The sequence below is a fragment of the Epargyreus clarus genome, unplaced genomic scaffold (assembly GCF_041222505.1).
Source record: "Epargyreus clarus isolate Ecla_fem2 unplaced genomic scaffold, WU_Ecla_fem_2.2 ptg000013l, whole genome shotgun sequence".
Taxonomy (NCBI): domain Eukaryota; kingdom Metazoa; phylum Arthropoda; class Insecta; order Lepidoptera; family Hesperiidae; genus Epargyreus; species Epargyreus clarus.
Window position 1 is genome coordinate 4078185 of NW_027332221.1, and position 27935 is coordinate 4106119.

General features: G+C 36.4%; 1 protein-coding gene across 1 annotated transcript; it reads right to left on the bottom strand.

Moving 5' to 3' along the window:
- Positions 1-14485: 14485 nt before the first annotated feature.
- Positions 14486-19755, bottom strand: LOC140746729 (uncharacterized). Its single transcript, XM_073078826.1, has 2 exons — positions 15442-19755; positions 14486-14500 (listed from the first exon to the last, which is right to left on the bottom strand). The coding sequence occupies exons 1-2, from the start codon at positions 19753-19755 to the stop codon at positions 14486-14488; spliced, it is 4329 nt and encodes a 1442-aa protein (XP_072934927.1).
- Between the last annotated feature and the right edge of the window lie 8180 nt (positions 19756-27935).

Sequence of the window (27935 nt, forward strand, 5' to 3'; positions counted from 1 at the left end):
AACTGATTAAATAGTAAATTCTTATTGTTTGTTGTTTACAACTTCGTTTCAACGTTAAATATGATTTTCTATATTTCTTTTTTTAGTAATCACTCGGATTTGACTCTAAAAAGTAATTCTCGCAAATTGTCAACTTTACATCTGTATTAAACGAAACTCCGCCCATAGCAAGTAAATCTATTTTAATGGTCCTAAAAATAACCTTAGCTAAGTCGGACATAAAAATATAAACTATTGGGAAACAAAACGTCAATTTCAAATGATTAGAAACATTGAGCCAAAAAAATGTTAATACACGAAATGTTTAAATTAATGAATGGCGGGAACTTAACTGCCAAATTAATATGAAAAAATATGTATTTTGTTAAAATTGAGGCTTTTCCTTTAGTTTGTCATTTATCATTACTTTCCAGATTTTGATCCTTATAAGCAACACTATCAGATAGTGGAATAATATAGAGGGTGCATTTTTTTTCAAAATGAACTCGTTCGATTCCCGGTTAGGGAAAAAGTTATTTTAAAAAAGTAATGATGCAGTTTTAGTTTTTATCAAAATCGGCCTCGTAACTCCTTTCAGCATTTTTCGCTAATCCTTATAGTTTCCGATTTGGCCCTGAAGGCCCGTTTTAAAAATTCACCCTGTATATACATACACATAATTATAATATGTGGTAATTATAATTATTATACATAGTCTCCACCTTTCACACAGTTCAGTAATATGGCTTCTAGTGCTAGATCAAATTATACTCCGCCCTTAGAACCGAATAGACGTGTTAGACTATCGAGGGACCGCGAACGTACCCAAGATCTCGAACGTAACCGACGGCCTCTAACCAATCATAATAAAAGAAAACGGGACAGCCTTCGTCATCCTCGTCCTCATACTTATATTGGCGCCGCAATAATAGCAATACTTATTCGGAACGCAGTTATTCTGATTATCATATACGACGAAGACACAAGACTCATTCTGCCCGACGCAACAAGCATCGCAATTTTATTATGTAACGGGTACTCACGATATGCGTTTTTTATATTGCCGATATTTCGACCCAGTTGCATGGATCGTGGTCACGGCGAAACTGAGGTGGAGGGGAGAAACCGTTGACAAGTACTAGTGGCCCTAAGTAAAATAATAGTGTAAAATAATGACCCTAAGAAATCTGCGGTAGCCGAACACATCCTCAGTTCAGGTTGTAACCACTGGATTGAATTACACAAACCTCAGGTGATCTCCACTGAGCGTCATTACTTTCCTCGTTTAGTAAGAGAAGCAATAGAGATCAAGAAACATCCTAGGAACTTCAATAGAGAAGATGGTTTTAAGTTAGCCCAAACGTGGAATCCAGTGGTTAGTTTATGCAAGTCACAAATAGTGCAAAGTACGGAGCGTAAGGATATTGTCAGTGTTGTGTGTCGTGATATGAAACCTAGAAAAGAAAAACGAACTAGACGTAGGGTAGATAGATTAATCTACCACTAGTACTTGTCAACGGTTTCTCCCCTCCACCTCAGTTTCGCCGTGACCACGATCCATGCAACTGGGTCGAAATATCGGCAATATAAAAAACGCATATCGTGAGTACCCGTTACATAATAAAATGTCTCAATTCCGCGATAATTTTAGTCTAAAATCATATAAGCATCGCAATGAAAATTACTCGTCGCAGAACGATAGTTACGATACCAGCAGCACCGATTCTGGACTCAAACGACCACATAAGAGAAAACGATGTTCGTCCGATTCATCTAACGAGTCTTCCGTAAATCGAAGGCAATCTCGCTCGAGAATTCGTTCACATCTGAAAAGAAGACGGTCCGCCAGCCGTGAAGGGAGCTACTTTCTGAAACGATTCTCTAAAATAATTAAGAGCAATAATTTTGAAGAATCACACAATGTGATCCCAGACTTCGACCCCGACGCACATTCACAGACGGCAGTGGATTGGATTCGTAAGGTGAATGAAACGGCAAGAATATATAGTTGGGACTGAAAGACAGATCATTTAGTGGTATCAGGGTAGGAGTACTATTGATTTAAGCTGGAAACAGTGGCAAAGAAAGATTATTAAAACTTTTCCAGACGATCGCAATTACACTGATCGTCTGTCAGAAATGCTTAGCAGAAGGAGTAGAAGAGAAGAATCTCTGGAGGAGTATTTTAATGAAAAAGCTAGACTAGTAAAGATGTGCGGCATTAAGGGTAGAAATGCTGTTGATTGCATAATTAGTGGTATTTTTGATAATGGTATACGATTAAACGCTCAAGGAGCTAGCTTCGAGAGGACATCAGATTTATTGAAATATTTACGCCGAATATCGAAACGTGGGAATCCTATATCAAGAAGAGATACTTGCCCAGAAATGAATCGCAACATCCTCGAAATTCAGATACTAATCGGAGTAATATTGTAAATAAATCGATACCTGCACTGGGCCGGGGAAAGCCCAGATACAGTTTTCAATGTTATAACTGCAGTGATAATGGGCATACGGCGCATAATTGTAGTAAACCTTTGCGAAGGTGCGATAAGTGTTCACGACTAGGACATATGACACAGAATTGCGAACTGAAAGCTTCTCGTCAGAAAACTGAACAAACACATGAAATTACAAATAACAACCCTACACAAAGCGTTCTATAAATAACAACAAACGAATAGTCTAATAGTAAGTATTTTAAAACAATTAATGTCAATGGCAAGCCTGTATCGGCATATATAGATTTTGGAAGTCAATGTACGTTAATTCTTAGTATAATTCCGAATAAAAGGGCTTCCTATTATAAAGGGGTTTGCTTTTGGGAGTGTTGTACCAATCGGTAGAATAATTATAACAGTTGTTGTGGAATCTGTTGAAGCAGACATAGAAGCTTTTATTGTGTTGGATTTGTTGCTCAAAACAGACGTCCTTATTGGGCAGTCTTTAACAGAGCTACCCACGGTTACAGTTCATAAGAGTAGCACTTAGCTCATTCTTTATTATGATGATTCCGATATAGAGAGAATGGATATTCATAACACTAAAGACGTCTCAATCAGAGGGTTAAAGGACTTAGGGGTACATACTCAAAATATTTTTTCGGGACTCCTATTTATACCAGGCAATGTATGTATGAAACCTGGTAATGAATACATTTTGTTACAAGGTATTTATCAATTTCATAATGGTAGCAGTCGATGTATAGTAATGAATTTGTCAGAAAATCCAACCTCTCTCAGTAATTCAAAATTATTATCCCGAGCAATGAAAATAAACAGTCAGGTTCCACCCACATCAACGTCTGAACCTTTAGACGTTAAGTCTACTATGCTTAATAATCAGCCTTGTGACACCTGTGAAAACTCCGACACCATAAAGGAACCTATTACTTTGGATATGTTGAACATTGGAACAAATATAACAGACACTGAAAGAGTTCGACTATTAGACCTTCTGAACAATTTTAGGGACTGCTTTTCATTTAATATGCAAGAGCTTGGATTGACTCACATAATTGAAATGACACTCCGACTCAGCAATAGCACGCCTGTTACGTATAGGCCGTATAGACTCCCTTTTAGTGAGCGCACAAAGGTACGGGAAATGATGGCGAGTTGTTAGCAAATAATATTTTAAGGGAATCTCAGTCGGCTTATGCCAGCCCAATAGTCTTAGTACGAAAAAAAAATAATGAGTACAGACTTTGCGTCGATTATCGGGTATTAAATAAAAATACCATTAAGGACAGCTATCCTATGCCGGATCGATTACCAACTTGATCGTCTTAGTGGTAAATCATATTTCACGAGCTTGGATTTAGCATCTGATTATTATCAGATCCCTATGGCTGAGGAGTCACGCCACGTTACAGCTTTCGTGACTCCCAACGGCTCCTACGAATATATGAGAATGCCATTTGGACTTGTGAATGCCCCGGCGGTTTTCCAAAGCATAATCAATAAAGCATTGGGATCCGAACGATTCGAACTGACTATCCCATATTTAGATGATTTACTATCTACAGGTAGCTCATTTGAGGAAGCATTCATTAAATTGGAGGCGATATTAAAACTTTTGCGTAGTGCCAACTTGACCCTCAATCTGAAGAAGTGTTTCTTTTTCCAATCGGAGATTGAGTACCTTGGATACGAAATTTCCGAAATAGGCCTTAAACCTATTCAAGGAAGCAAGAAAATAAGTCCGACAATTTATTGGCTTGGCCAGTTATTTTCGACGTTTCGTTTTTAACTTTGCTTCTATTGTGAGACCATTGACTCGACTAACTAAAGCCGAAGTCTCATGCCACTGGGGTGACGAACAAGATAAAGCCTTTGAAGAGATAAAATGTAAATTGGTAGTTAGACCTGTACTGGCTTTGTATAATCCAGAGTTCATCACAGAGGTCCATTGTGACGCTAGCAAATTAGGTATTGGAGGCATTTTACTTCAGAGACCTAACTAGGATTCCCCATTCAGGCCAGTTGCTTATTTTAGTCGCCAAACGACGTGCGAGGAAGCAATGTGGCACTCTTATGAGCTGGAAACTATGGCAGTGGTATTGAAATTAAAGAAATTTAGAGTTTATTTGATTGGTCTGGAATTTAAAGTTATTACCGACTGTAATGCACTGCGTACTACCTTAGTAAAGCGGGATTTAATACCAAAAATTGCTAGGTGGTGGCTGACACTACAGTAATATAACTTTACTACCGAGTATCGGCCAGGACATAATATGCAGCATGTTGATGCCTTGAGCCGTAATCCTGTTTCACCACCAGATAGTGTAGAAGAGGTAGAAGTTATAAATACTACGACACATGACTGGCTCCATACGGTACAGATGACAGATCCACGGATAAAACATATTAAAATGATTTTGGAAACAAGCGAGACAGACATAAAAGATATATCCAATAATTATGTATTACGCGATGGATGGAAGATATATAGGCGGGTAGGATCACTAAAGTGGGTGGTACCCAATTCGGTACGGTGGAGGATTTGCCAGATTAATCACGACGAAGCGGGTCATTTTTGACGTGACAACGTCTTATAATTCGATGGAGCAGGCTGCACGCACAAAAAAACATGACTCATGCGGCGTTACCTCGCTCTGAGGCGTTCCAATTAAGGCTTGAAGTGCAAGCGAGAGCGCGGAACGAGCGACAAAGAGGCACAATCGGCCTCCGCGGTCGGCAGCGTTCGACATCTATCTCTCTCCTACTTGAGTGAGCGACGCGTCCGCGTGGAGCGCTGTACAATAATACATTTACATGTTTTCGTCAAGTATAAAAAAAAAATTGACATAATTGTATTTATGCGTACAAATAAATGTAACTTGATCAATTCCATAGTGATTTCCATTTACCTCCTTCTCTATATACAAAATATCTATCAAACAAATAAAATTAAAATTTTCTTTTGAAAAATGCAACCATTCCATCAGTATTTTCTTATGACGTTGTCACGTTCAACTATCGTCAGTAAACCGACTTTACGGACAACCGAGATTTTTCTTATTTAATTGATTGGACTGGCCGTTTGCCGTCACATCAATGAGGTTTTCGATAATTGTATATTCAAAATATCATCTTTATCTTAAATATTTCTGTAAATGTATTTAAATAGTACATCCCATTTTGATACATAAACAAGACAACCTATAGTAGGCCACCTAAGATTACAATTGGACTTGACTTAAAAGTTGGCAACTCCTTGATACATATTATGAATGCAAAGAAAATATAATAAAACTAGCTGACCCGGCAAACGTTGTGTTGCCATATAAATAAAAAAATGTTAAGGGTGAACAACCCTTGTCACTTAAGGGAATGAAAAATAGATAGTAGCCGATTCTCAGACTACTGAATATGCATAAAAAAAATGGTGAAAATCGGTATAGCCGTTTCGGAGGAGTACGGTTACTAACATTGTGACACGAGAATTTTATATATAAGATATCGAGGTACGTGTTGCATTGATGTTTCCATGTTACAATTAATTTCTCACACTAGGAGGTGAGTGTGTGTTCTGGGTATTACCACATTTAACCTAGCAATATTATTTATCTATTTTCGTTTACATTGGTTCGTGTGTCGGAACATCGATATCGCACCGTTATCTATTAGCATAATAACGCTAGGTGACGCCGCTGGGGACGGTGTAGCATTTTGAATGGCATTCATGGTATTGACCCAAAAAATCTATCGAAAGTGTCTCGACGGACAAATTTGACATACGATGCTATCGAGTGTATACGAAGTGACAATGGAATTATCATACCTGGAAAATTATTGTAGCATTAATAGTCTTAACAAATTTCTGAAGGGGAGATTCTCAATTATGTTTTATTTTATAAAGTTTTGATGGGCTCGATTATCACTTGGACTTATATTTTATTTTTCAACATATTAATTAGTTTTCATAATTCGATTGCACTTTTATTAAAAGTTTCATGTTCCAATTCGTATTAATTATTATGATTAGTAATTCTATCCGCATGAGTTAGAACTATAAACGTACGTGTTATTCACGCCTAATTTAGGTTAATTATATCGTTTACCAACTCATTAGTGTATATGAAAATTTGTAATAGTCCAGCGGCATACATTTTGGTGCTTACTACAGGTGGTCTAACTTCTAACCAACATTAGATTATTTGATATTGTGTAAAGTTTTCTCTACCAAAGAGTGACATTTAACATTTTCTGCTAAATAGAAGTTCCCGATCGAAGTGTCTTCTATAATTTTCTGAAACTGAAATCTATCAACCTGTGATTAGCCAATAAGGCGGCATAAAGTCAGTCTTAACGAGACACGTATCCTGTTATTAAGCATTCACACACTAATAATGATAGATGTAATGTAAAAGTTATAAAACAAGTAACTAATCATAAAGATGACATAAATGGTAACATATTATTTGCCATCCAACATTTTGAAGACGATTCTTGAAAGCAATTATCTGCAACCTTCTAAGGGTTCTTAAAGGACAACGCACATAGCTTGAATCATTTCAAAATTGTTTTGTCGTAACCGCCCGCAGGCCATGCATTTGATGCATTGAAAGTAAGCAAGAAGTGAACTGCGTTTGATTTAATTCCGAGATGCTGTAAAAAGTAACAATGTGGTTGTTAAAGAGATAATTGTATCATTGGATGATTTGAAAATTAATAAAATACGTCTTTTTGTCCTTATTACTTTGTTTGGATTTGATTAAAAAGACGGCAATTTATTCAAACTGGGGAACCAACAAACATAAATCTTCTTTTTAACTGAAAAAAGAACTGAGAAGATTGGAACTGATTATTGGTTTCCAAAAATGAACCGATTCATAGAGAAATACGTTAATGCTTGCATTAACTGTGCTTACAACAAGGAATTGGTTGGGAAAAAATCAGGGTACCAATTCCTAAGGTAAACGCAATATTTCACACAGGACCACTTGGGTCCATTTGTAAAAAGTAAACGAGGAAATAGGTACATGCTTGGCATAATTGATGGGTTTAGCAAGTTTATTTTTATTCGAGCTGTGAAGAATACAAGGTCTAAAACTACAATAAAAACACAAGAAGATATTTTTGCAATATTTGGATGCCCAAAAATAATTATATCGGATCAGGGTACAACGTTTACGTCCAACGAGTTAAAAAATTTTGTAATGTCGATTGGAGCCAAGCACATCCCAAATGCTGTGGCAACGCCTAGGGCAAATGGGCAGATAGAAAGGTACAATTGAACTATTCTAAATTCCTAGACTGCTATGAACCATGGGTTGGATGAGAAGGATTGGGATACAAATACTGCGAAATTACAGTGGAGTCTTAATAACACAATAAATAAAAGTACCGGAAAATCTCCTGCTGAAGTGGTCTTTAGACAAAGAACCACTTGTCAGGATGAGGGAATTTTAAAAGGAGCCCTCGAGACAAATGAACAGATTTCGGATACTGATAGAGATGAAATGAGGAAATGTGTGGAAGATAGAATTGCAAAAGGACAGAAAAAGATGAAAGAGCAGTTTGGCAAGGGCTCCAACTAAGATATTTAAAATAGATGATCTTGTAATGATTCCAAACAACAATCCAGAGCAGGGTAAAAGTAAAAAGTTAGTTGCAAAGTTTAAAGGTCCATTTAAAGTAACCGCAGTGCTAGAGAAAGACAGATATGAAGTTTCAAACATAAAAGGCCTTTTTCAATACCCTATAAGAATATATTTCCAGCTGATCAATTAAAACCGTGGATTCATTTATGTACATCGCCGGCAATCAGCGATAAAAGCGATTGTAGTAATTCGGATTTACAGGACGAACAATAAAAAAAATTGTATTCATAATGATATCTATATATGCGTATATTATGTAGGGTATATATTTTACACGTGTTATAAATATTAAAAGTATATGTCGAATTTATGTACATATATGCGGTGGTGGATTGGTAGTGGCCGGTAGGCCTTGACCCAACTTTCATGTCATTTACAGCTTAGATGAGTGTCGACCCCGGAGAGTCGACAATGCTCGGGTATTGAGAGACGTGCTGATGGTAGACCGTGGCTCTCGGGTGGCTAAACGGCTAGTGACTGATTAATATTTGGCAAATTGCAAGCCAATGGCTCTCGGGTGGCCAGATCGATAATAAGAAGAAACGAGGTGATTCAGATAAAGAAACATACCGTGGCTTTCGGATGGCTATACGGAAACTTATGTGAAGTTGTTTGTGGTCCATAAATGATATTATATTATGGGCTCTCGGGTGGCCCCTGTTGAAAAATAAACTTCATGTAGCTAAATTTGTTATTCTGTATTATTATGATCAGTGTTTTTGAGAATAGTGTAGTGTTTGTATCATGACTATTAACTAAAGTACAGCACAGCTGTAAACACTGTCTCGTGCTCACGGTGTGGCGGAGCGTGCGGCGTCAGTATCGCGAGAGCCAAGGGCGAGAGCGGACGGCCGCCTGCGCACATAGGGAGTGGTCGAGCCAGTGCATCACGAGAATAGCAGTACATATACTACAAGTGGCGACGAGGATAAAGGGAAGTAATAATGATAATAATATAAAAATAATAAAAAAAAAACAATCGGTTGTCTGTAAAGTCGGTTTACTGACGATAGTTGAACGTGACAACGTCATAAGAAAATACTGATATAATGGTTGCATTGTTATAATGTTATTGTTATAATGTTTGTTTGATAGATATTTTTTATGGATATAGAGAAGGAGGTAAATTGAAATCACAATGGAATTGATCAAGTTACATTTATTTGTACGCATAAATACAATTGTCTTTTTTTAACACGCTTTTATTAGCTTGGGTTGTATGTATGTATGTATGTATGTAGGTATGTATGTAAGTAACAAGTAACGGAATCTTTGAACCCGATTTCTATCCACTTTGAACGTTCAGTTTAAGTAAAAATTTTGAAGAATTATCAAAAACCGATGACAATACACGATTTTAATAATTTTGTACCATTGTCCTTATCAACATCCTCAGGATTAACGATTTTCGAGGCGAGAGAAAGCACCTTAGGGAAAGTTCAGGCAAAGTTACTAGATTGATTTTTAGTTTTGATTAATAATAATGTTATTTCCCTATAACTCAAATGTACTGAAATATATCTATAATGCCATCTTGTAGAATGATTTTTACGATTCCATACTCAAAGGGTAAAACAAAACCCTCCGCTCTCTGTTCGTGAGTCACAGGGCTTTATTTCTTAAACCGTAATACATACACACTTGATTTTTTACAGACGATGCATAATGATGGTCGCTATAACAACAAATACAAAAAAATACTAAAATAAATATAGTTCAAAAACCTAAAAAACACTCTTTTATGATAAACTGAACTAAAAGTAGAAAATAATTTTCAATGTAGGAATCAATTAAGGAACAGTAAATAGTATAATTGTGGAAGAAGAGTGGGGTGCTGCTTTTTCCACAATTATACTATTTACTGTTTGTGTGTTTGTACTGTTTGTGTGTGGAAAAAGAGTGGGGTGCTGCTTTTTCCACAATTATACTATTTACTGTATTTATTTTTTATTATTTATTTTACATAGTTTTTACAAGTATGAATGTGCGTTGAGCAATTGTTTTACAACTTTTATTTACAAGTTTTAAACATGTGTGATATTTAACTTCTTACAATTTGTTATTCTGTTGAGAATAGGACGATGATAGGAAAAGTAGGAAATGAATGGGAGTGTTTCGAGTGTAATGTGTCTTGAAAAAGTCAAATCGATGGTGGTGCCTCTTAGTGTTGTTGACTTATTAAAGTCTGATGCACAATCGAGATTGAACATGTCTTTCATGAATTTGATAAATGTTTCGTCATTTTTCACGTTTGTGTTGAAGTCGCCACAAAGAAGAATTGGTACATCGGTATCAACTTCCATGATGGGATGTACATATTGGCTGTTGTAAACATACGGAAATAGTGCTTGCTGCAGCAGAACACTGATGTTAGAGATACTTGCTCCAGGATGAATATAAACTGCGCCAAGAACAATTTTAAACGTGGTATCAGCAGTGAAGCATGTAACTTCTGCCAAGCAAACGTCACCAGTATTTCTAATAAGGCGGGTTGTATCCGACAGTTTAACTTTGAGAATTTTGGACGTAGATGTCGATGATAAGTTTCTATAAATTGCCACTCCACCTGCTGCGTTAGTTTCAGAATCTGATCGATTATTCTGCCGGGTTACACATTCAAAATTTTCAATTGAAATTGGATCACAATTGTCACGCATCCACGTTTCAGTCAGTATCAAATAATCAGACCTTGGAATCACTGTGTCTTTTTCAATATCTGCAAAGTGAGCAGGCAAACTCTGTGAATTAAGGTTCGTTATTAAAGTTTCTCCTGCATTGTTTGAATCATTACAGAATTTCACTGCATTATCAGTAATTGTTCGCAGCGTGTGTCCACGAAGTCGAGTGTATTCGTTGCGGATATCTCTTGTTGTCTGTGAATCGTTTCCCTCCCGTCCGTGTTTAAAGCGAAATGGAGCATCTTTTTCGGTGATAATATGCAAGCCTTCTATACTTGTTACCCGACTCAGCGCCACGTACACCAACTGTTGCGGTTGCTTGGATGAGTATTTATAAACAATGACAGCAAACGTCCCACCTTGTGACTTGTGAATAGTGATGGCACAAGCAGGGACGTAAGGAAACTGTTTTCGTTTGCATTTTATAGTTTTTGTTAGTGTAATGTTTACTATTTTCTTATAAACTGGTACCCAGTTTGTAGACAAAGTGTTTGGCTTGCTTTGCACGTGAGGTCGACATTTAACTTTTGCTCTGGTTCCTGTTGTTTCGTCTGGAAACTCGAACCATAAAGTAACAATTTCTTCTCTAGCTGCTGGCGAAGTTGTACTGGTCGATGGTCCTGCTTCTGCAGAATTGTCATCTACATTTGACTGCTGATGTTCGATATGTCGCAAGACACCAATACCTCCATTTACCAACCCATCAGCGACGTCTATGTTAGAACTTATCATGTAGGGATATCCTTCTGCCAATGGCAGCAGGAACGGTAATCCATCAGTTTCTGACACTGTCATCTTATGTAGTTTACCTTGGTACTGTCTCTTCTCTTGTTCACTTGAATAACCAAGCATAATATCAAGTGCGAGACAGTTGTATGCATTTAAAATTGCGCTTCGGTTGTACGAATCCACTTCATTGTTTTTCCATTTTATTTTACATTAAACTTATATTTTACAAGAACATTATTTATTACCACATTTATATGTTTACCTGATAATATCGTGTATAATATTCGACTAATTTACATTTTAAAGCTTCCTCTTTGATAAGATAAATACAGTAATTAAAGATCTAGACAATGTATCTGTCTCTGAGTCGGCATGTTGTGATATCGAGGAATGCCATAGATTAATTTCGCAATTTGAGAAACGATTACTAATAATAACACAGAACATACGTAGTATAAATCGTAATATAATAGATTTTGAGGTTCTTTTGACTAGGCTTAAAATAAGTTGTGATATAATCATTCTCACGGAGTGCTGGCTTTCCTGTGTGCAAGCCATTCCAATTGTACAAGGCTATAATTATTATGCCTCTAAAATAAATCACAACCAAAATGATGGCATTGTATTATATATTAAACAGGACATTAAATATGAGATTGAAGAGCCTTTAATGTCAGACTGCAATTGCTTGATACTAAAATTGAAAGATATTGTTATTATTTCAATTTATAGATCTCCATCATATAGGAATATTGAGCCTTTTCTAACATCACTTGATAAAATTCTCGTGTCTTTATCTTCTTCGTATCGCAACATAATGATCATAGGGGACATCAATATAGATATACACGCTGATAAATCTGATACAATGTCTCAAAATTATCTTACTTTAAATGCCTTCTATGGCTTATTACCAGCGCATACGTTCGTAACCCGAGATGCAAGTAACTCGTGCATTGACCATGTACTACTAAAAACTTCATATAACGCAATGACTGTTGTTACAAATTCATCAATCACGGATCATAAAGCCGTGCTTGTGTCTATGAATTTATCAATTACACGTAACAATAATCTGAAAATCTTAACTAAAATTGATAATTTAAAATTAAAAGAAGACATATTACATATTGACCTAAACCCTATTTATAATTCACGAAATCCAGATTATTGCATTAATTATCTTATACAGGCTATATCGTTAGCTCTTAAAGAAAATACTACAACTGTAAACTTTTCGGGTCGCAAACGTATTTTGAAGCCCTGGATTACACCAGGACTATTGCGTTGTATCAAACATAGGGACAGACTACACAAAAAATCTAAATCGGATCCAAATAACGAAATCTTAAAAATTACTTATACACGATACAGAAACTTTTGTACATCTATACTTAAAAAAAGGAAGAGAGAATACGAAAAAGATTTAATAAATAAAGCTGGAAATAATAATAAGAAACTGTGGGATGTTATAAAAACCGTAACCAATACAAATTCTACATATACATTTCCCAAAGAATTACTTTCATTAGAAACGTCAGAACAAGATTCAGTAAATGAAATAAATAGGTATTTTATAAATATAAGTAAATCAATTACACGTCCAATCACGTCACATAACATTTGTCCAATTCCTAATATAGATCTGAATAATGACTTCAACCGCACGCTTAATTCATTCGTTCTTTTACATACTGACGAAGAGGAAATATCTTACATTATAGCTGAATTAAAAAGCAATTGTACAATAGGCTGGGATAACATATCTAATAACTTTCTTAAAGAAAATAAAAACTTCCTGATAAAACCTCTAACGTACATATTTAATCTTTGTCTTGAATTTGGTGTTTTCCCAAAAGCCTTAAAAAGGTCGGAAGTTCGGCCAATATACAAAGGAGGAAATAGAGATTGTATCAACAATTATAGACCAATATCAGTGCTGTCTTCTTTATCGAAAATTTTAGAAAAAATTATAAACAAAAGATTAATTAATTACCTCGAGAAAAATAAACTACTTGCAAACAATCAATTCGGTTTTCGATGCCAAAAGTCAACAGATGATGCAGTGTATACTTTAACTAACTATATTGTTTCTAATCTAGATGTAGGAAATAAATGTATATGTATATTTCTAGACATATCAAAAGCTTTTGATACAATATCTATACCTATATTACTGACTAAACTTGAAAAAATAGGAATCCGAGGCACTCAGTTAAAACTTTTTGAAAACTACCTCTCTGAACGCAGTCAGTGTGTAAAATTAGGTAATTACCGAAGCACAGACCTTACTCTAACACATGGGGTACCCCAAGGTAGTATTCTTGGACCTTCTCTCTTTCTCGTATACTTAAACGAACTCACTTGTCTTAATCTCTTCCATGGTAAAATAGTCTCGTATGCAGATGATACTGCTCTCTTATTTTCAGCAAATACCTGGAAAGAAGTATTTGATGCAGCCCAAATAGGGCTAAATTTGGTAAGAGAATGGCTAAATTATAATCACCTTGCATTGAACTCAGTTAAAACTAAATATGTGACTTTTTCTATTCGCTCCCAGTATTTGCCAAGTGACATATACACTATTACCTCACATGAGTGTCTGAAACAGTTTTCCGAAACAGATTGTAAATGTAAACCATTAGAACGGGTAAAATCAATTAAGTACTTGGGGATAACTATTGATAATGCTCTAAATTTTAAACAACATATAGATGAAATCAGCACTAAAATACGTAAATTAATATTTATATTTAAAAACATTAGACACATACTCGAGCCTTATCGACTAAAACAAATATATTATGCGCTTTGCCAGTCACTTATTACTTATTGTATTTCGTCCTGGGGGGGTGCCCCAAAGAGTACGTTTAAACAACTAGAAGTTGCGCAAAGAGCGATACTTAAAATTTGCAATTTTCTACCGTTTCGATACCCTACTGAATTATTATACAAATCTTGCGAAGTCTTAACAGTACGACAATTGTTTCTACTTTTCATCATTCTGAAAAAACATAAAACATTAACCTTTAATGAATCATTAACAAGTAAGCGTAGACATTACAAAGTATGTGAACTACCTCACTATAATACATCATTCTTTCGGGGATATTATTGCTTCCTAGGTCCATATATTTATAATAAAATAAACAGACATAAGGACATTTATACCCTCTCTACCCATTTATGTAAACAGAAAGTAATTGAATATCTGCAAAACTTATCTTATGAAGAAACAGAAAATTTAATAAATGTAATAGTTTAATACCTAACATTTAAATAATAATAAACTGTAAAATAAAATATATAACATATAAAAATATTATATATAAATATTTATATATAATATTACATATATAATATTTATGGACATACATACACTTACACACCCTCTCACACACACTCACACATCATCTCATATAACACACAGAGAGGTTTACACTACACAACTAACTAGAAATATAAGCACAATGTGTTACTATTAATTTTAATTAGCTAGTTTGTTTTTATAGTTAAAATAACTTGGGGGTGGGCGATGTATGCTGTAATACAGGGTAACACCTAGCACGGCAGACAATGCCTTCTGAAATATTTTGTTAAACACTAAGCTAATTTAGTAAGTATGTATCATATTAACTTTGTAACATTTTTGGTCAAATAAAGTATTATTATTATTATATTATTATTATTATTGTTACTATAATACAGCTTGACAGCATCAGGCACGTTTTCCTTGCACCAAGCCTGAGTTTTATGTCTGGACTCAATAAGGGAGATATTATCGTTACTTAGTATAAGTCCGTCACCGATTTTTGTTAGAATCGATGAAAACCGCTCATCGGTTTGTCGCACAACACGAACCAGTGGGAAGTAATCAATGCTGTGCCAAAGAATCGGACCTCCTAATTGGTTGGTTGGCATAGTATAACATGGAGCTGCTCGTACAGGTGGAAGCTGTCTGAAATCTCCACATAATATGACGTGAATGTCTCCGAAAGGTTTGTCGTATATGCCAGTAATCTGCTGCAATCGGTAGTTAACTTGTTGAAGAATAGCTGAACTTAACATGCTGATCTCGTCGATGAAAACAACTTTGATGCCTACGAACATGTTTCTGTAAGCTTGCAAATTTTCTGTGGATAAGAGTTTCGACACGCGAGAAGTTGTGAGACGAAAAGCTGAATGAACTGTAGTGCCACCAAGAGGTACAGCGGCTTTACCTGTGCTTGCACAGGCAATGTAGGCGTTGTTCATTGAGTTGTGCTCCTGAGTGTAGCGGTTGTATGTCTCCATGAGGCACTTTAACGTGTAAGTTTTTCCACAGCCCGCAGGACCCGTGAAGAAAATTTGAACTGCTTCAGAAATGTAATCTCCACAACCATGCATTCGATGTATTACCTCAAGTATGATCTGCCGTTGTTCCGGATTAGTTGTTCGTACAAGTTCACAATACTGCTGCATTGACATTACATTGCTGCGTTTCTTTACAATCGAGAACTCTTGTCGTGGGACGATTTGGTGAACATCATCGACGTTTTCGGCACCATCCTCTCCTAACAACTCTTGAACAAAGGCTGTTCTCGATTCTTCTTCCCGCAAATTACTATTCTCTTCGTTTTGCAAAATCATCATCGCTTCAAGTTCTCTCATGACGTTTTCAATGTTCAAATTAGACTCAAATTGACTACGGCGTTCCATGATCGCGTCTTTGTTGTAGTCAAATAATTGGAGAAATTTATTTTGATCAACAATTTCTAACATTTCGTTGCGGAATTGTACGTATAGTAGAACCATTTCTCGTTTATAATTGACAGTTTCGTCCATGTCATAATGTCTGTATCGTATCACACGTCCGATTAGTCGTCTGCGGTATTGATTTTGGGCTCGTGACGTTCTTCCTGCAGGTTCACTTTCTAGATTTTCTTCGCCATCCACGTGCACGTCGTCCTCCTCGTCAACGAAATCATTAGCTTTAGCATACCACGATGCAAACTCAGCTAAATACACTTGTTCTAAAGATGCAGGACGCTCTTCATAGCGCTGGATTATGTTTTTGGTCCAGACATTAGTACTGTTTTCGTCAAGCCCTTCGCGGTCCATTTGTTGACGACGTTTGCGGCAACTTTGTCTTTCCGTCGGCCATACTGTTGGAATGTACGCAACTTGACGACTTGTCTCGCTCATTGGTTGGCGTAGGAGATACCATGCTGCTTCTTGCGCTGACATCTCAACAGCGTTAAGCAGCTTGATGCTTAAAGCTTTCAACTGGTCTGTGTAGTCCTGTTCGGGATGCTCTTGCATCAATGTAGTAAGCTCACGACGTAGATTGCCCATTCCACGAGCTGATTTATTTACATACTCCACAACATACTCTGCGCAGCTGTATTCATCCAAGATAAATTGAATGTCGATGTTTGAGTTGACTTCGCCAGCAATGTACGGATTGAACGTGTTTGTCATAAGTTCGTCAAAGTTTCGTCTATTCAGACGAAACTTTGACGAACTTATGACAAGAAGAGTTGGTCTGCGTAACGTTGAGCGCAGAATGTCGAGGTATGAATCGTGTGTCAAACCATTAGCTTCAAGAAAGTCATCCATGCCTGCGTACCGACGTTCATCGAGTGAAGTACGCAGCTCCTTCGCCTTCTGTTGTAGTGTTCGACGGCGTTTATCAGATTGAGACATTGGAACCAATACACGAGTCGTAGACATTGGCCAGTATGGAATTCCGAATCTACAAATTGTCTCACCTCGCTTCGTGCATGTGAAAGTATGTTTGTGTATCTGGTTGGCGTAGACGGAATTGTTAGGTACATCATTCCGGGCTACCGTACTCAATTTATCTACGAGCTCAATAGTTTTTGGCATATTTTCCGACGGTGTTTCATGTGGGTCGTTGTTTAACCACAATAAAATGTGTGCGTGGGGGCTTCCTCGATGCTGGAACTCAATACAAATGAAGTAATCTCTAACAAAATACTCTCCGAATGGATTATAGGACTGTTTGGACTCCAGCATTTTCATCAAGGAACCGACGAGCTTGTAGAAGTAAATGCAGCACGTCACAGGATCGTCGCTAACTAAAGTACAGCGCTCAGAAGTGTTGAGTTCTCCTGCTGATTTTCCAGGATATTTATTGCTCAGTCTAAGAAGTATAGTAAGCAATTTCATCCATCGTATTTCGTTTGCACTTATAGTGAGAAAAATAGTTGGTTTACCAAGTTGACGAATCATGGCAAAGAGATCTCGTTTGCGAGAAGCCCAGTATTGGACGGAGTTAGGCACTGTCTTCATAAATGCGAGGTTTTGTAAGACATATTCTTTCAGAAAATCTGGGTCTTCTAACATACGTCGTGTAACATTTTCTGTGACTGAAACGTTGCGAAACGTGCTGTAAATTCCATCCACCATACGTAGCCGCAAAATTTTCATTGCTACGTACAATATTTTTTGAGGCGTGGCTCCGCGTCTATCGCTTCGTCGTATTTCACTGGTTGCCATCATGTAAGGTGTCACTGAAACTCCCATGTGGAATCGACGTGGATTTCCATAGTATATCGATGGGAATGACAACTCTTCTGCATGACGGTCGTAAATGATGTTAAGGGGAGTTGCCCGGTGTCCTGGTGCGATATTGAGACAATCTTCTTGGTTCCACATCACGGTATGTTGTCTTGAAGCGAGAATCTCAGATTCAGGGTTCTGTTCTGCGGAAATATTTTCTATACGGTTTAACGGGTCATCCTCTACGTGATCGAGGTCTGGCAAAGCAAGATTCAGTCTGGACAAGTCCACTTTGATTTCGTACAAACGATATAATGGAGAGTTCTGCAGAACAGTTAACCACGAACTAACTGTACTTTTGGACATGTATCCGCTAATGTAAACAGATTTGTGGGCAAGGTTTCTTTTAATGTTTACATTAATAACGTCGTCCTCATCCAATTGTCGCGGCAAACATTTTACCATTTCTTGTACGTCGACTGGTACATTTATCACTTGTCCTACGATTCCATAAGAGAAATCATGGCGCAGACGACGCACTTGCATAAATGGTAGACGAGGCGAAATCAATCGTTCACTGATGGGATCTAACGGTGGTAGGCCTGGTGGTGGGTCAGGATAGGAGAATCCATTAACTTTTGCTAGCGGTGGCATCGATTGTTTGTTCAGTGACTTTTTGCAAGTGTTGCAAACCAATTTATATTCTTCTCTGCTCAGTTGTCGATTTTCTTTGATAAACCAATCCGAAATTACCTTCAGCTGTACTGCAGTGATGGGTTCAAGGTCGTTTCTAAACCAAAGTCTGTCGCAGACCGAGCAAGCGTAGCCAAAATCGTTGTCCAAAAAAGTAGATTTGAATCTCATGATTGATGATGCCCATTTAGTGTTCCAAGTAGATTGTGCTTGAACTTCAATTTGATCTGAAGAAATACTTGGTACAGTACATGGTACAGTAGTTTCTGCTGGTTCTGTTGCTAAAGTTTGACGTTGTTGGTCGGTAAATTGTCGTTGAGTATTCATATGGACGGTGTTTATCTTTTGCCTTGAGCGAGATGAGGATGTAGTTGTCGCTTCTAGAGAACCACTGGCAATAACCAAGTTAGCAGCTTGGCGTAATCTGTTGTTTAGATCTCTTACATTACGTGCTTCTCTTGCAGCTGCTGCCTGTGCAGGAGTTTTGGATGCAGCAATCCGCTGTCTGTACTCACGTTGTATTTGTGCCCTTGTTTTTGGAGCAGCAGTTATTGATTCTGCAAATGGCGTCGCAGAGGTAGATGCAACAGCTTCTTGAACCTCCATGGGAACTGGAACTGCCGGAAAGAGTGGCACATTTGTGAGATTGACACGCTCATCAGGTTGATCTGCAGTGGTGGTAGATTTTTGTTGCGCGTGTTGTCGTTGACTTCTAGTTTGGACATTGTTCGACTCTTCCCCTGAACGAGATGAAGACGTAGTTGTCGCTGCAAGAGAACCACTAGCAATAGCCAAGTTAGCAGCTTGGCGTAATCTGTTGTTGCGTTGTCTTTCATTTTTTGATTTTCTCGCAGCAGCCGCCTGAGCAGGAGTTCTAGATGCTGCGATACGCTGTCTGTACTCACGTTGTTTTTGTGCTTTCGATTTTGAAGCAGCGATTATTGGCTGCGCGAATGGCGTTGCTAAAGTAGAAGCTACAGCATCTTGAACCTCCATGGGTTCACTCATCGAAGGTAGTGGCTCATTCGTGACATCCTCTGGTTCGTCAGGTTGTTGTTTCATGGTGCTATTGTAAGCGGTTCTGCAAAATTAATCTGCGTTCGAAACAATTTAGAAAAAAAATCTCCGTTCTGAAACTCATTTTAAATTTACAGAATACTTGAATAAAATTTATTGTTTAAATTTCTACTCTTACTACTAATAGTTACTTAATTATTTTTGCAAATTTCATTTTATTTTGTTGTAAAAAAGTAATAATTTTGAATAATCCTTACTAATATTATAAATCCGAAAGTAACTCTGTCTGTCTGTCTGGTTGTCTTTTCTTCACGCCTAAACCACTGAACCGATTTTAATGAAATTTTGTACAAAGATAGTCTGAGACCCGAGAACGGACATAGGATAGTTTTTATACCGGAAATCCCACGGGAACTAGGGATGGCGATCTAAGATCGATTAATCGGAGAATCGATCTTTTGGACCAAAAAGTCGATTATTTTAATCGATCTCCAGTAATGGATTGATTCAGTGAATCGATCTTTCAACCCAGAAGATCGAAATTCGATTTTTTCATAATTTACCTACAGTTACTTTACTTATCCATGTTAGTCGATCATCTATCTATTTATATAAAAATGAATATCTATATACATTTTATAAAATCGGAAACTATGCATTTGATCTTATATCATATCTCTTATCATATCATATCTTATAGCATACTAGCTGTACCCGCGACTTCGTCCGCGTGGAATAATTATTTTGGGCATCATTTATTTTTGCAAACAACCTCCTCAGCTTTATAAATTATAGCTGTTACCCACGACTTTGCCCGCGTCATTTTCTGTTATTATTTTATACAATTTAGGTTTTAAGTTTTTTAAAAGAACATCATTATTTTAAAGTACTTCTGCGTAAATTATATTTTTAGTTTTATTGTCTTGTGGCAGAAGAACATATTGGTTTTCTCCGCAACCTGATCTTGACAACGCGACATATAGTTGGCCGTGTGAAAAGCATTCTTGACGTAAATCAATTCCTACGTGTTTAAATGTTTGCCCCTGTAATTTATTAATTGTGACGGCGAAAGATAGCTTAACGGGAAATTGAATTCTTTTAAAATTAAAAGGTAAATCATTTGGCATCATTGGGATGAGAGGTATAAGCACTGTTTGACCAACTGCTGGACCAGTCAAAACTATTGAAACGATCACGTTATTGCGAAGAAATTTGATTTGAAGTCGGGTCCCGTTACATAAATTTGGTGGTTTAAGATTTCTAAGTAAAATTATTGGGGCACCTATTTTTAACTTGAGGGAATATGGGGGAAGGCCACTTGGGTTCAAAGAATTAAGAAACTGCTGTGGGTAATGGACCGCATCTTCCTGATCCATTACATTATCAATAGATGTGTAGGTAGCTATGTCTCCTGGAAGTTTACTTAAAATTAGGTCATTAATTTCGTCCACGCTACTGTTTCTCGCTGCCAATATTGCCCTTTGACACATCCATTGATGATCTTTATTTTCTATTTCGCTGATTTCAGGGTAAACTTTCGATATTAAGTCCTCAATGTTACTCACTCTTTCTCCTAAATCACGATCGATTTCAATTTTATTTTCAAAATGAGGTACTTTCCCGTCTCCTACTAAAAGTAACTTTGAAGGAAAAGTTATACTACCTCCCCCCAAATGTGCTCTCATATTTGTAGTTAATTTTAAGATGTTCATAAACTTCCATAATGGGGAACTTTTAAGGCAAGACTTCACAACGTCTGCTCTAGTTCCCCTTACTATTACTGGTAAAGTTTGTCGAAAGTCACCAGCAAACATAACAGTAATCCCACCCATGGTTTTATCACAGCTTCTAATATCTCTAAGAGTCCTATCTAGTGCCTCTACATGAGCTCTATGGATCATGGTACATTCGTCCCAGATTATTAAACTGACATCTTGTAAAACTTTTCCCAAAGGGCCATTTTTACGTATAGAGCACACGCTATCTTTCTGTAAAGAAGCAGTTAGGGGCAGCTTAAAAGTGGAATGAGCTGTGCGTCCACCTGCTAATAAAGTTGCAGCGATACCTGACGACGCTACTGCCAAAGCTAGCTTTCCCTGAGACCTTACTTTTGCTAATATAAGATTAGTAATAAAGGTCTTGCCGGTTCCACCGGGAGCATCTAAAAAAAATACTTTTCCTTCTCTAAAACGAACACTTCGCATAACACAATTATACGCGGTCACCTGGTCATTAACTAATTTTGGTTCATTTTGAGTAATATAATCATTTAATTCATTTAGATCATACGGTTTTCGCAATGCTCCTTCTAACGGATCCAGATGATTAAGTGAATTAATCCTTTTTGATACAGGAAGCCCAAAATCGGTTAGTGATTTATCACAAATCTCATGAATTTTATCTTCAATTATGATTAGTCCATCATTGTATATATCATCATTATATGCTAATGTCATATCCTGATTCTCATTACGCATTCTGTTTAATATATCTTCACATAAAGCATTACGAAATGTATTCCATAACTCTAAGGGGTCAGATGGTTGGCAAAATATAAGGATGATGGTAAATAATTCTCTTAATTTTGTGGCTGGCTCGGACATGACAGCATCTGACATTGTATTTTGCCAATGTTCATCTCCCTCCAGTAAACCTAATTCCTTGCAAGCGCCTTGATAAGTTTGGCAAATAACACCATTCACGGTCCTTAGATGTTCAAATGACATTGGACCGCGAACATGTTGCAGTAACATTCTTAAATAAAAACATTTAGTTTGAGTTGGATGAATGTTGTAGACACGGCCTAAAGTTGTGTCTTTTTTTACACCGGGATATCCTTCAACATCTTGCCCACGTTTTCTTCTAGAAAATGAATTTCTTTCCCATACGTAATACTGGGGTACTTCATGATATAAAAGGGTTTTTGCAAAATCATCGGTTTTGCAAAGATCAAAGAACGCTGTAAGTGTCGTTGATGAAGGATTATTAACGCGATCTTGAAGGTTTGCATTATTATAAAAATAAATTCTTTGTCCATTTTCCAAATGAACTGCTAAATGAACTACTGCCGGAAAACGTTCATGAATAGGAAATTGGAAAATTCTCCAGAGCGCTTCCGAGGAACTTATATAGCGACCATTTAGATATTTTTCTACTTCATCGTTATTACTTTGTAACGAAAATGTGGCTTGATCAGAACCTTTATGAATATACTTTACAGATGTACTTAATAGCTTTGACCGATTGACAAAACTCTACGTTAATGTGTGCATTGAAAATTCGTGATAGCACTGGATTATAGGGAACAACCCACCTATTATCCACGCTCATTTCTGTACCATTGACACGAATTATTGCTGTGTTTCCACCGTTATCTGGAGACCTGCGCCTATAGGTTGGGTAACCGTCATCCCCGGTTTGTGTTTCAGAAATAAAATTCCTAGGGTACTTTTTAGTACAAATGTTTTCTTTCATACATGGTGACGCAGGGTTATGAAATCCGCAAGGACCATGTATCATATTTTTTATGACAATATTATGAAGAATTGGATCTTGTTGTTTGTCAGGTATTTCAGCCGATATTATTGCATCTATAGAATCTGGTTGTACTTTGTTAGCCAGCCATAATAAAATGTGGGCGTGTGGTAAGCCTCGTTTTTGCCATTCTACGCTGTAAATAAAGGCTTTCGATGGTCCAAAAATATTGTTTTTCGTTAGTAGGACTATCATTTTTTTGAGTTTTAAATGAAATACTCTAGAAACCAAATCATGTCTGTCGTAAGAATGTTGATCGGGTAATAACTCAATTTTTATTTCCGGCCATTCGGAGTTACATGTGAATGTTATGAAGAGATCTGGTCTTCCAAATTTCCTGACATATGTCATGGCATCTTGACTTTTTTCGTTCATGTATCTAGGGGATCCTGTAAATGACGACGGCAATATAACAGGCTGGCCAACATTAGAAGCATTTATATTCGTATCATTAACCACGGCATCTCTTAAATGAATGTACTCTTCTGCTCTCAATTTTTTTTTATTTCTTTTGATGAAGTCTAGCCTCTCAGAAATCATTTTAGCCGCCATATCAACACAATATTGGTTGAATAATCCTTTGAAATAATGTATGCTGTTAAAGTCATTTATTCTCACCATGAGTCTAAATGCATAGAATTGCATACATGATACAGTTTTAGATCTAGCAGCAGTATTCTGCTGTGGAATATTTATACAGTATCCGTCATTACCAAAGGGAAACAGTAAAGGATACTGAAGTGGGTCATAAGATCTATGAATTTCAGAAACTCGTTGAAGTCCACCATCTCTCGCAGTCAACACAATATCTCGGGGACCTTTGTCTTCATCTATCAAAAGAACAGCTACTTCATCTACTATTGGCGCATTATACCGACCTCGATGCTCGTTAGGAGGTTTCACATCAGCATGAATAATAAGTTTGAAGTCATTCGGTGGTCTATTTTCCAGATTGTATTTAAAACTTTGAATATACGTATTATGATCGTGAAGATATGTTTGGAGAACGTCGATAAGATCGATTTGCAAGCTTGGATTTAAATTTGAGCGCAAGGATACCTGATCTGCATGGGAAACAAAATATATTTATAAAAACTCGGGTTGTGTCCCTTCAGCTGGAAGTAAGTTACCGATCAAGTGATAAACTTGCCCTTGGACTTTAAAAGTGGGCATAAAGTTTCCCTCACGAATCTCTTTGGCACCAAATGACGTCATCTGAAATAGTGTATTATATTGTCTTGAGTGATTTAAGAAATGCTTTGATGATGGATGTGAGCCTGATATCAATTCTTTTAAAACTGTAGTCGGTTCCGGAATTATAGGTATATTTACTTTGCCACCACTACAACACAGTCCAGGAGTTTCAGTCGCCCATTTTTTTGCTTGGCATAAATTGCATATTTTATCCATTCTGCCAATATCAATATCATTTAGCTTAGTATAGTCAAGAGTACAATCATAAGCAAACGCAGCATTTAATAAATTATGTTGCCTGCGAGTTCTATTTCTTGCTGATCGTGTATTTTGCTGTTCTAATCGCTGGGATCGTTCAATGCTTGATTCCCGTTGTCGGTTTGCCGAAGTTCGGGAATTTTGTGAGGCTAGACGCTGCGAACGTTCAATGACCGATTCATTAGCACGGTTTTGTTCACTGATTGTTCGTTGAGTAGCCAACCTATGCATATTTTCATCCTCTGTTTCGTTGCTGCGCAAAATTCGCAGCCGCTTTGCAGTAGCAGTCTGCCGAGAAAGCTGAGATCTTTTTCTAGGCAATGAAAACTAAACCAAACCGTAACTCGTAATCAAGAAAAAAAACAACGGTAAGGTAAATTATTATTAATCTAATTATTTTTACCTGTATTTGGTACTTACGTAAATCGGATAAAATATATGTCAAAAGAATAACCGTAAAACAATAACTGTATGCTTAAACTAAAACCTAACCTAATAAGAATATTTATGTAGATAACACATATTTACAGGTATTATATACAACAAAACAAAAAAAAGTAATAATTATTGCTAAATTATTAGAACCAAAATATTATCCTTAAAACAAAATTAAATGGTATTCAAAAAGTATTATTACACGACGAAATTAGTATTATATCGCAAAAACAAATAACGCTGCATACAACCGTTCAGAAGAGAGCCGACTGCGCGTGTGAGCCGTGCGGCATGGTACCTCGTACAGCTACACCCCCCCTCCCCGTCGCTCGCAAGCAACGCCTCTCCTCCTTGCAGCGTCATGTTTTGCAGTTTTCGCACATCATGCGGCGCGGTGTTATTTTAAAATTGTAATATCTTCTAAGATGTTCATTGAAATTAAGTGATGTCAAACAATTTGTTCACAATTAAATACTCTTAATTAACAACACATTTATTTGGATAAAGATTAATATTATTACGTTGATACAACTCTTAACAAATAATGCATTAATTTCGACCAAATTAGATTACCATAAAACAGTTCTAGTGAGTTAATCTTAAAAGATAGACATATACTGTCGCGGACATTTTTATAGATCATTTCAAGAGGAATAATTCTTTCATATATAAGTATATTTTTGGTATCTTAAACCGTTTTTGCAGCGCACGCAACGGAAGCTCTCAAGGATGAATAATTTTCCCCGCTTTTTTCATATTTTCCATTATTTCTTCGCTCCTAATAATCGTATCGTGATGTTATATAGCCTAAAGTCTTCCTCGATAAATGGTCTATTCAACACAAAAAGAATTTTTCAATTCGAACCAGTAGGTCCTGAGATTAGCGCGTTCAAACAAACAAACTCTTCAGCTTTATAATATTAGTATTATTATTATTATGTTCCTTCTTATGTTAAGCTCGGCATTATACATCCGGAGTATTGACATTCACGGGCCTATTATTATTATTATTATTATAGTATATAGTATAGAACAATTAAATACTCTTAATCAACAACACATTTATTTGGATAAGATTAATATTATTACGTTGATACAACTCTTAACAAATTATGCATTAATTTCGACCAAATTGGATTACCATAAAACAGTTCTAGTGAGTTAATCTTAAAAGATAGACATATACTGTCGCGGACATTTTTTTAGATCATTTCAAGAGGAATAATTCTTTCATATATACATTTTTGGTATCTTTAACCGTTTTCGCAGCGCACGCAATGGAAGCTCTCAAGGATGAATAATTTTCCCCGCTTTTTTCATATTTTCCATTATTTCTTCGCTCCTAATAGTCGTAGCGTGATGTTATATAGCCTAAAGTCTTCCTCGATAAATGGTCTATTCAACACAAAAAGAATTTTTCAATTCGAACCAGTAGTTCCTGAGATTAGCGCGTTCAAACAAATAATATTATTATTATTTTTATCTCAAAGATTTTGTGTTCTCGACCTGAGGTCGGTTTTATTTGAATGAGGTACGGGCTTTATTATTATTATTATAGTATATAGTATAGAACAATTAAATACTCTTAATCAACAACACATCTATTTGGATAAGATTAATATTATTACGTTGATACAACTCTTAACAAATTATGCATTAATTTCGACCAAATTGGATTACCATAAAACAGTTCTAGTGAGTTAATCTTAAAAGATAGACATATACTGTCGCGGACATTTTTTTAGATCATTTCAAGAGGAATAATTCTTTCATATATAAGTATATTTTTGGTATCTTAAACCGTTTTCGCAGCGCACGCAACGAAAGCTCTCAAGGATGAATAATTTTCCCCGCTTTTTTCATATTTTCCATTATTTCTTCGCTCCTAATAGTCGTAGCGTGATGTTATATAGCCTAAAGTCTTCCTCGATAAATGGTCTATTCAACACAAAAAGAATTTTTCAATTCGAACCAGTAGTTCCTGAGATTAGCGCGTTCAAACAAACAAACTCTTCAGCTTTATAATATTATTATTATTAAGTATTAAGTATAAGTATTATTATTATTATTATAGTATATAGTATAGAACAATTAAATACTCTTAATCAACAACACATTTATTTGGATAAGATTAATATTATTACGTTGATACAACTCTTAACAAATTATGCATTAATTTCGACCAAATTGGATTACCATAAAACAGTTCTAGTGAGTTAATCTTAAAAGATAGACATATACTGTCGCGGACATTTTTTTAGATCATTTCAAGCGAAATAATTCTTTCATATATATATCTTTGGTATCTTAAACCGTTTTCGCAGCGCACGCAACGGAAGCTCTCAAGGATGAATAATTTTCCCCGCTTTTTTCATATTTTCCATTATTTCTTCGCTTCTAATAGTCGTAGCGTGATGTTATATAGCCTAAAGCCTTCCTCGATAAAGGGTCTATTCAACACAAAAAGAATTTTTCAATTCGAACCAGTAGTTCCTGAGATTAGCGCGTTCAAACAAACAAACTCTTCAGCTTTATAATATTAGTATAGATTATATCTTTGAAATGCGGTCGAAGCCGCGGGCACCACTAGTTTATTATAAGAATAAACTGTGATTAAATTATTGTTCATAAAACATAAATTTAAAATTTAAAATTTGGAAACATCATTAAAATTTTTGTAAATCTAGCTTTTAAAAAGCCCGCCTCAATGTGTTTGATATAGGGGAAAATTGTTCCCTTTGACGGCTGGCTGGTCCAACCTGTCATTTCAGAAACGTTGTTATGATATGTGGAAGATATAACAT

Bases quoted from the DNA above. Each gene is read 5' to 3' on its own strand.
- LOC140746729 (XM_073078826.1), bottom strand. From the start codon at position 19,755: ATGAAACAACAACCTGACGAACCAGAGGATGTCACGAATGAGCCACTA.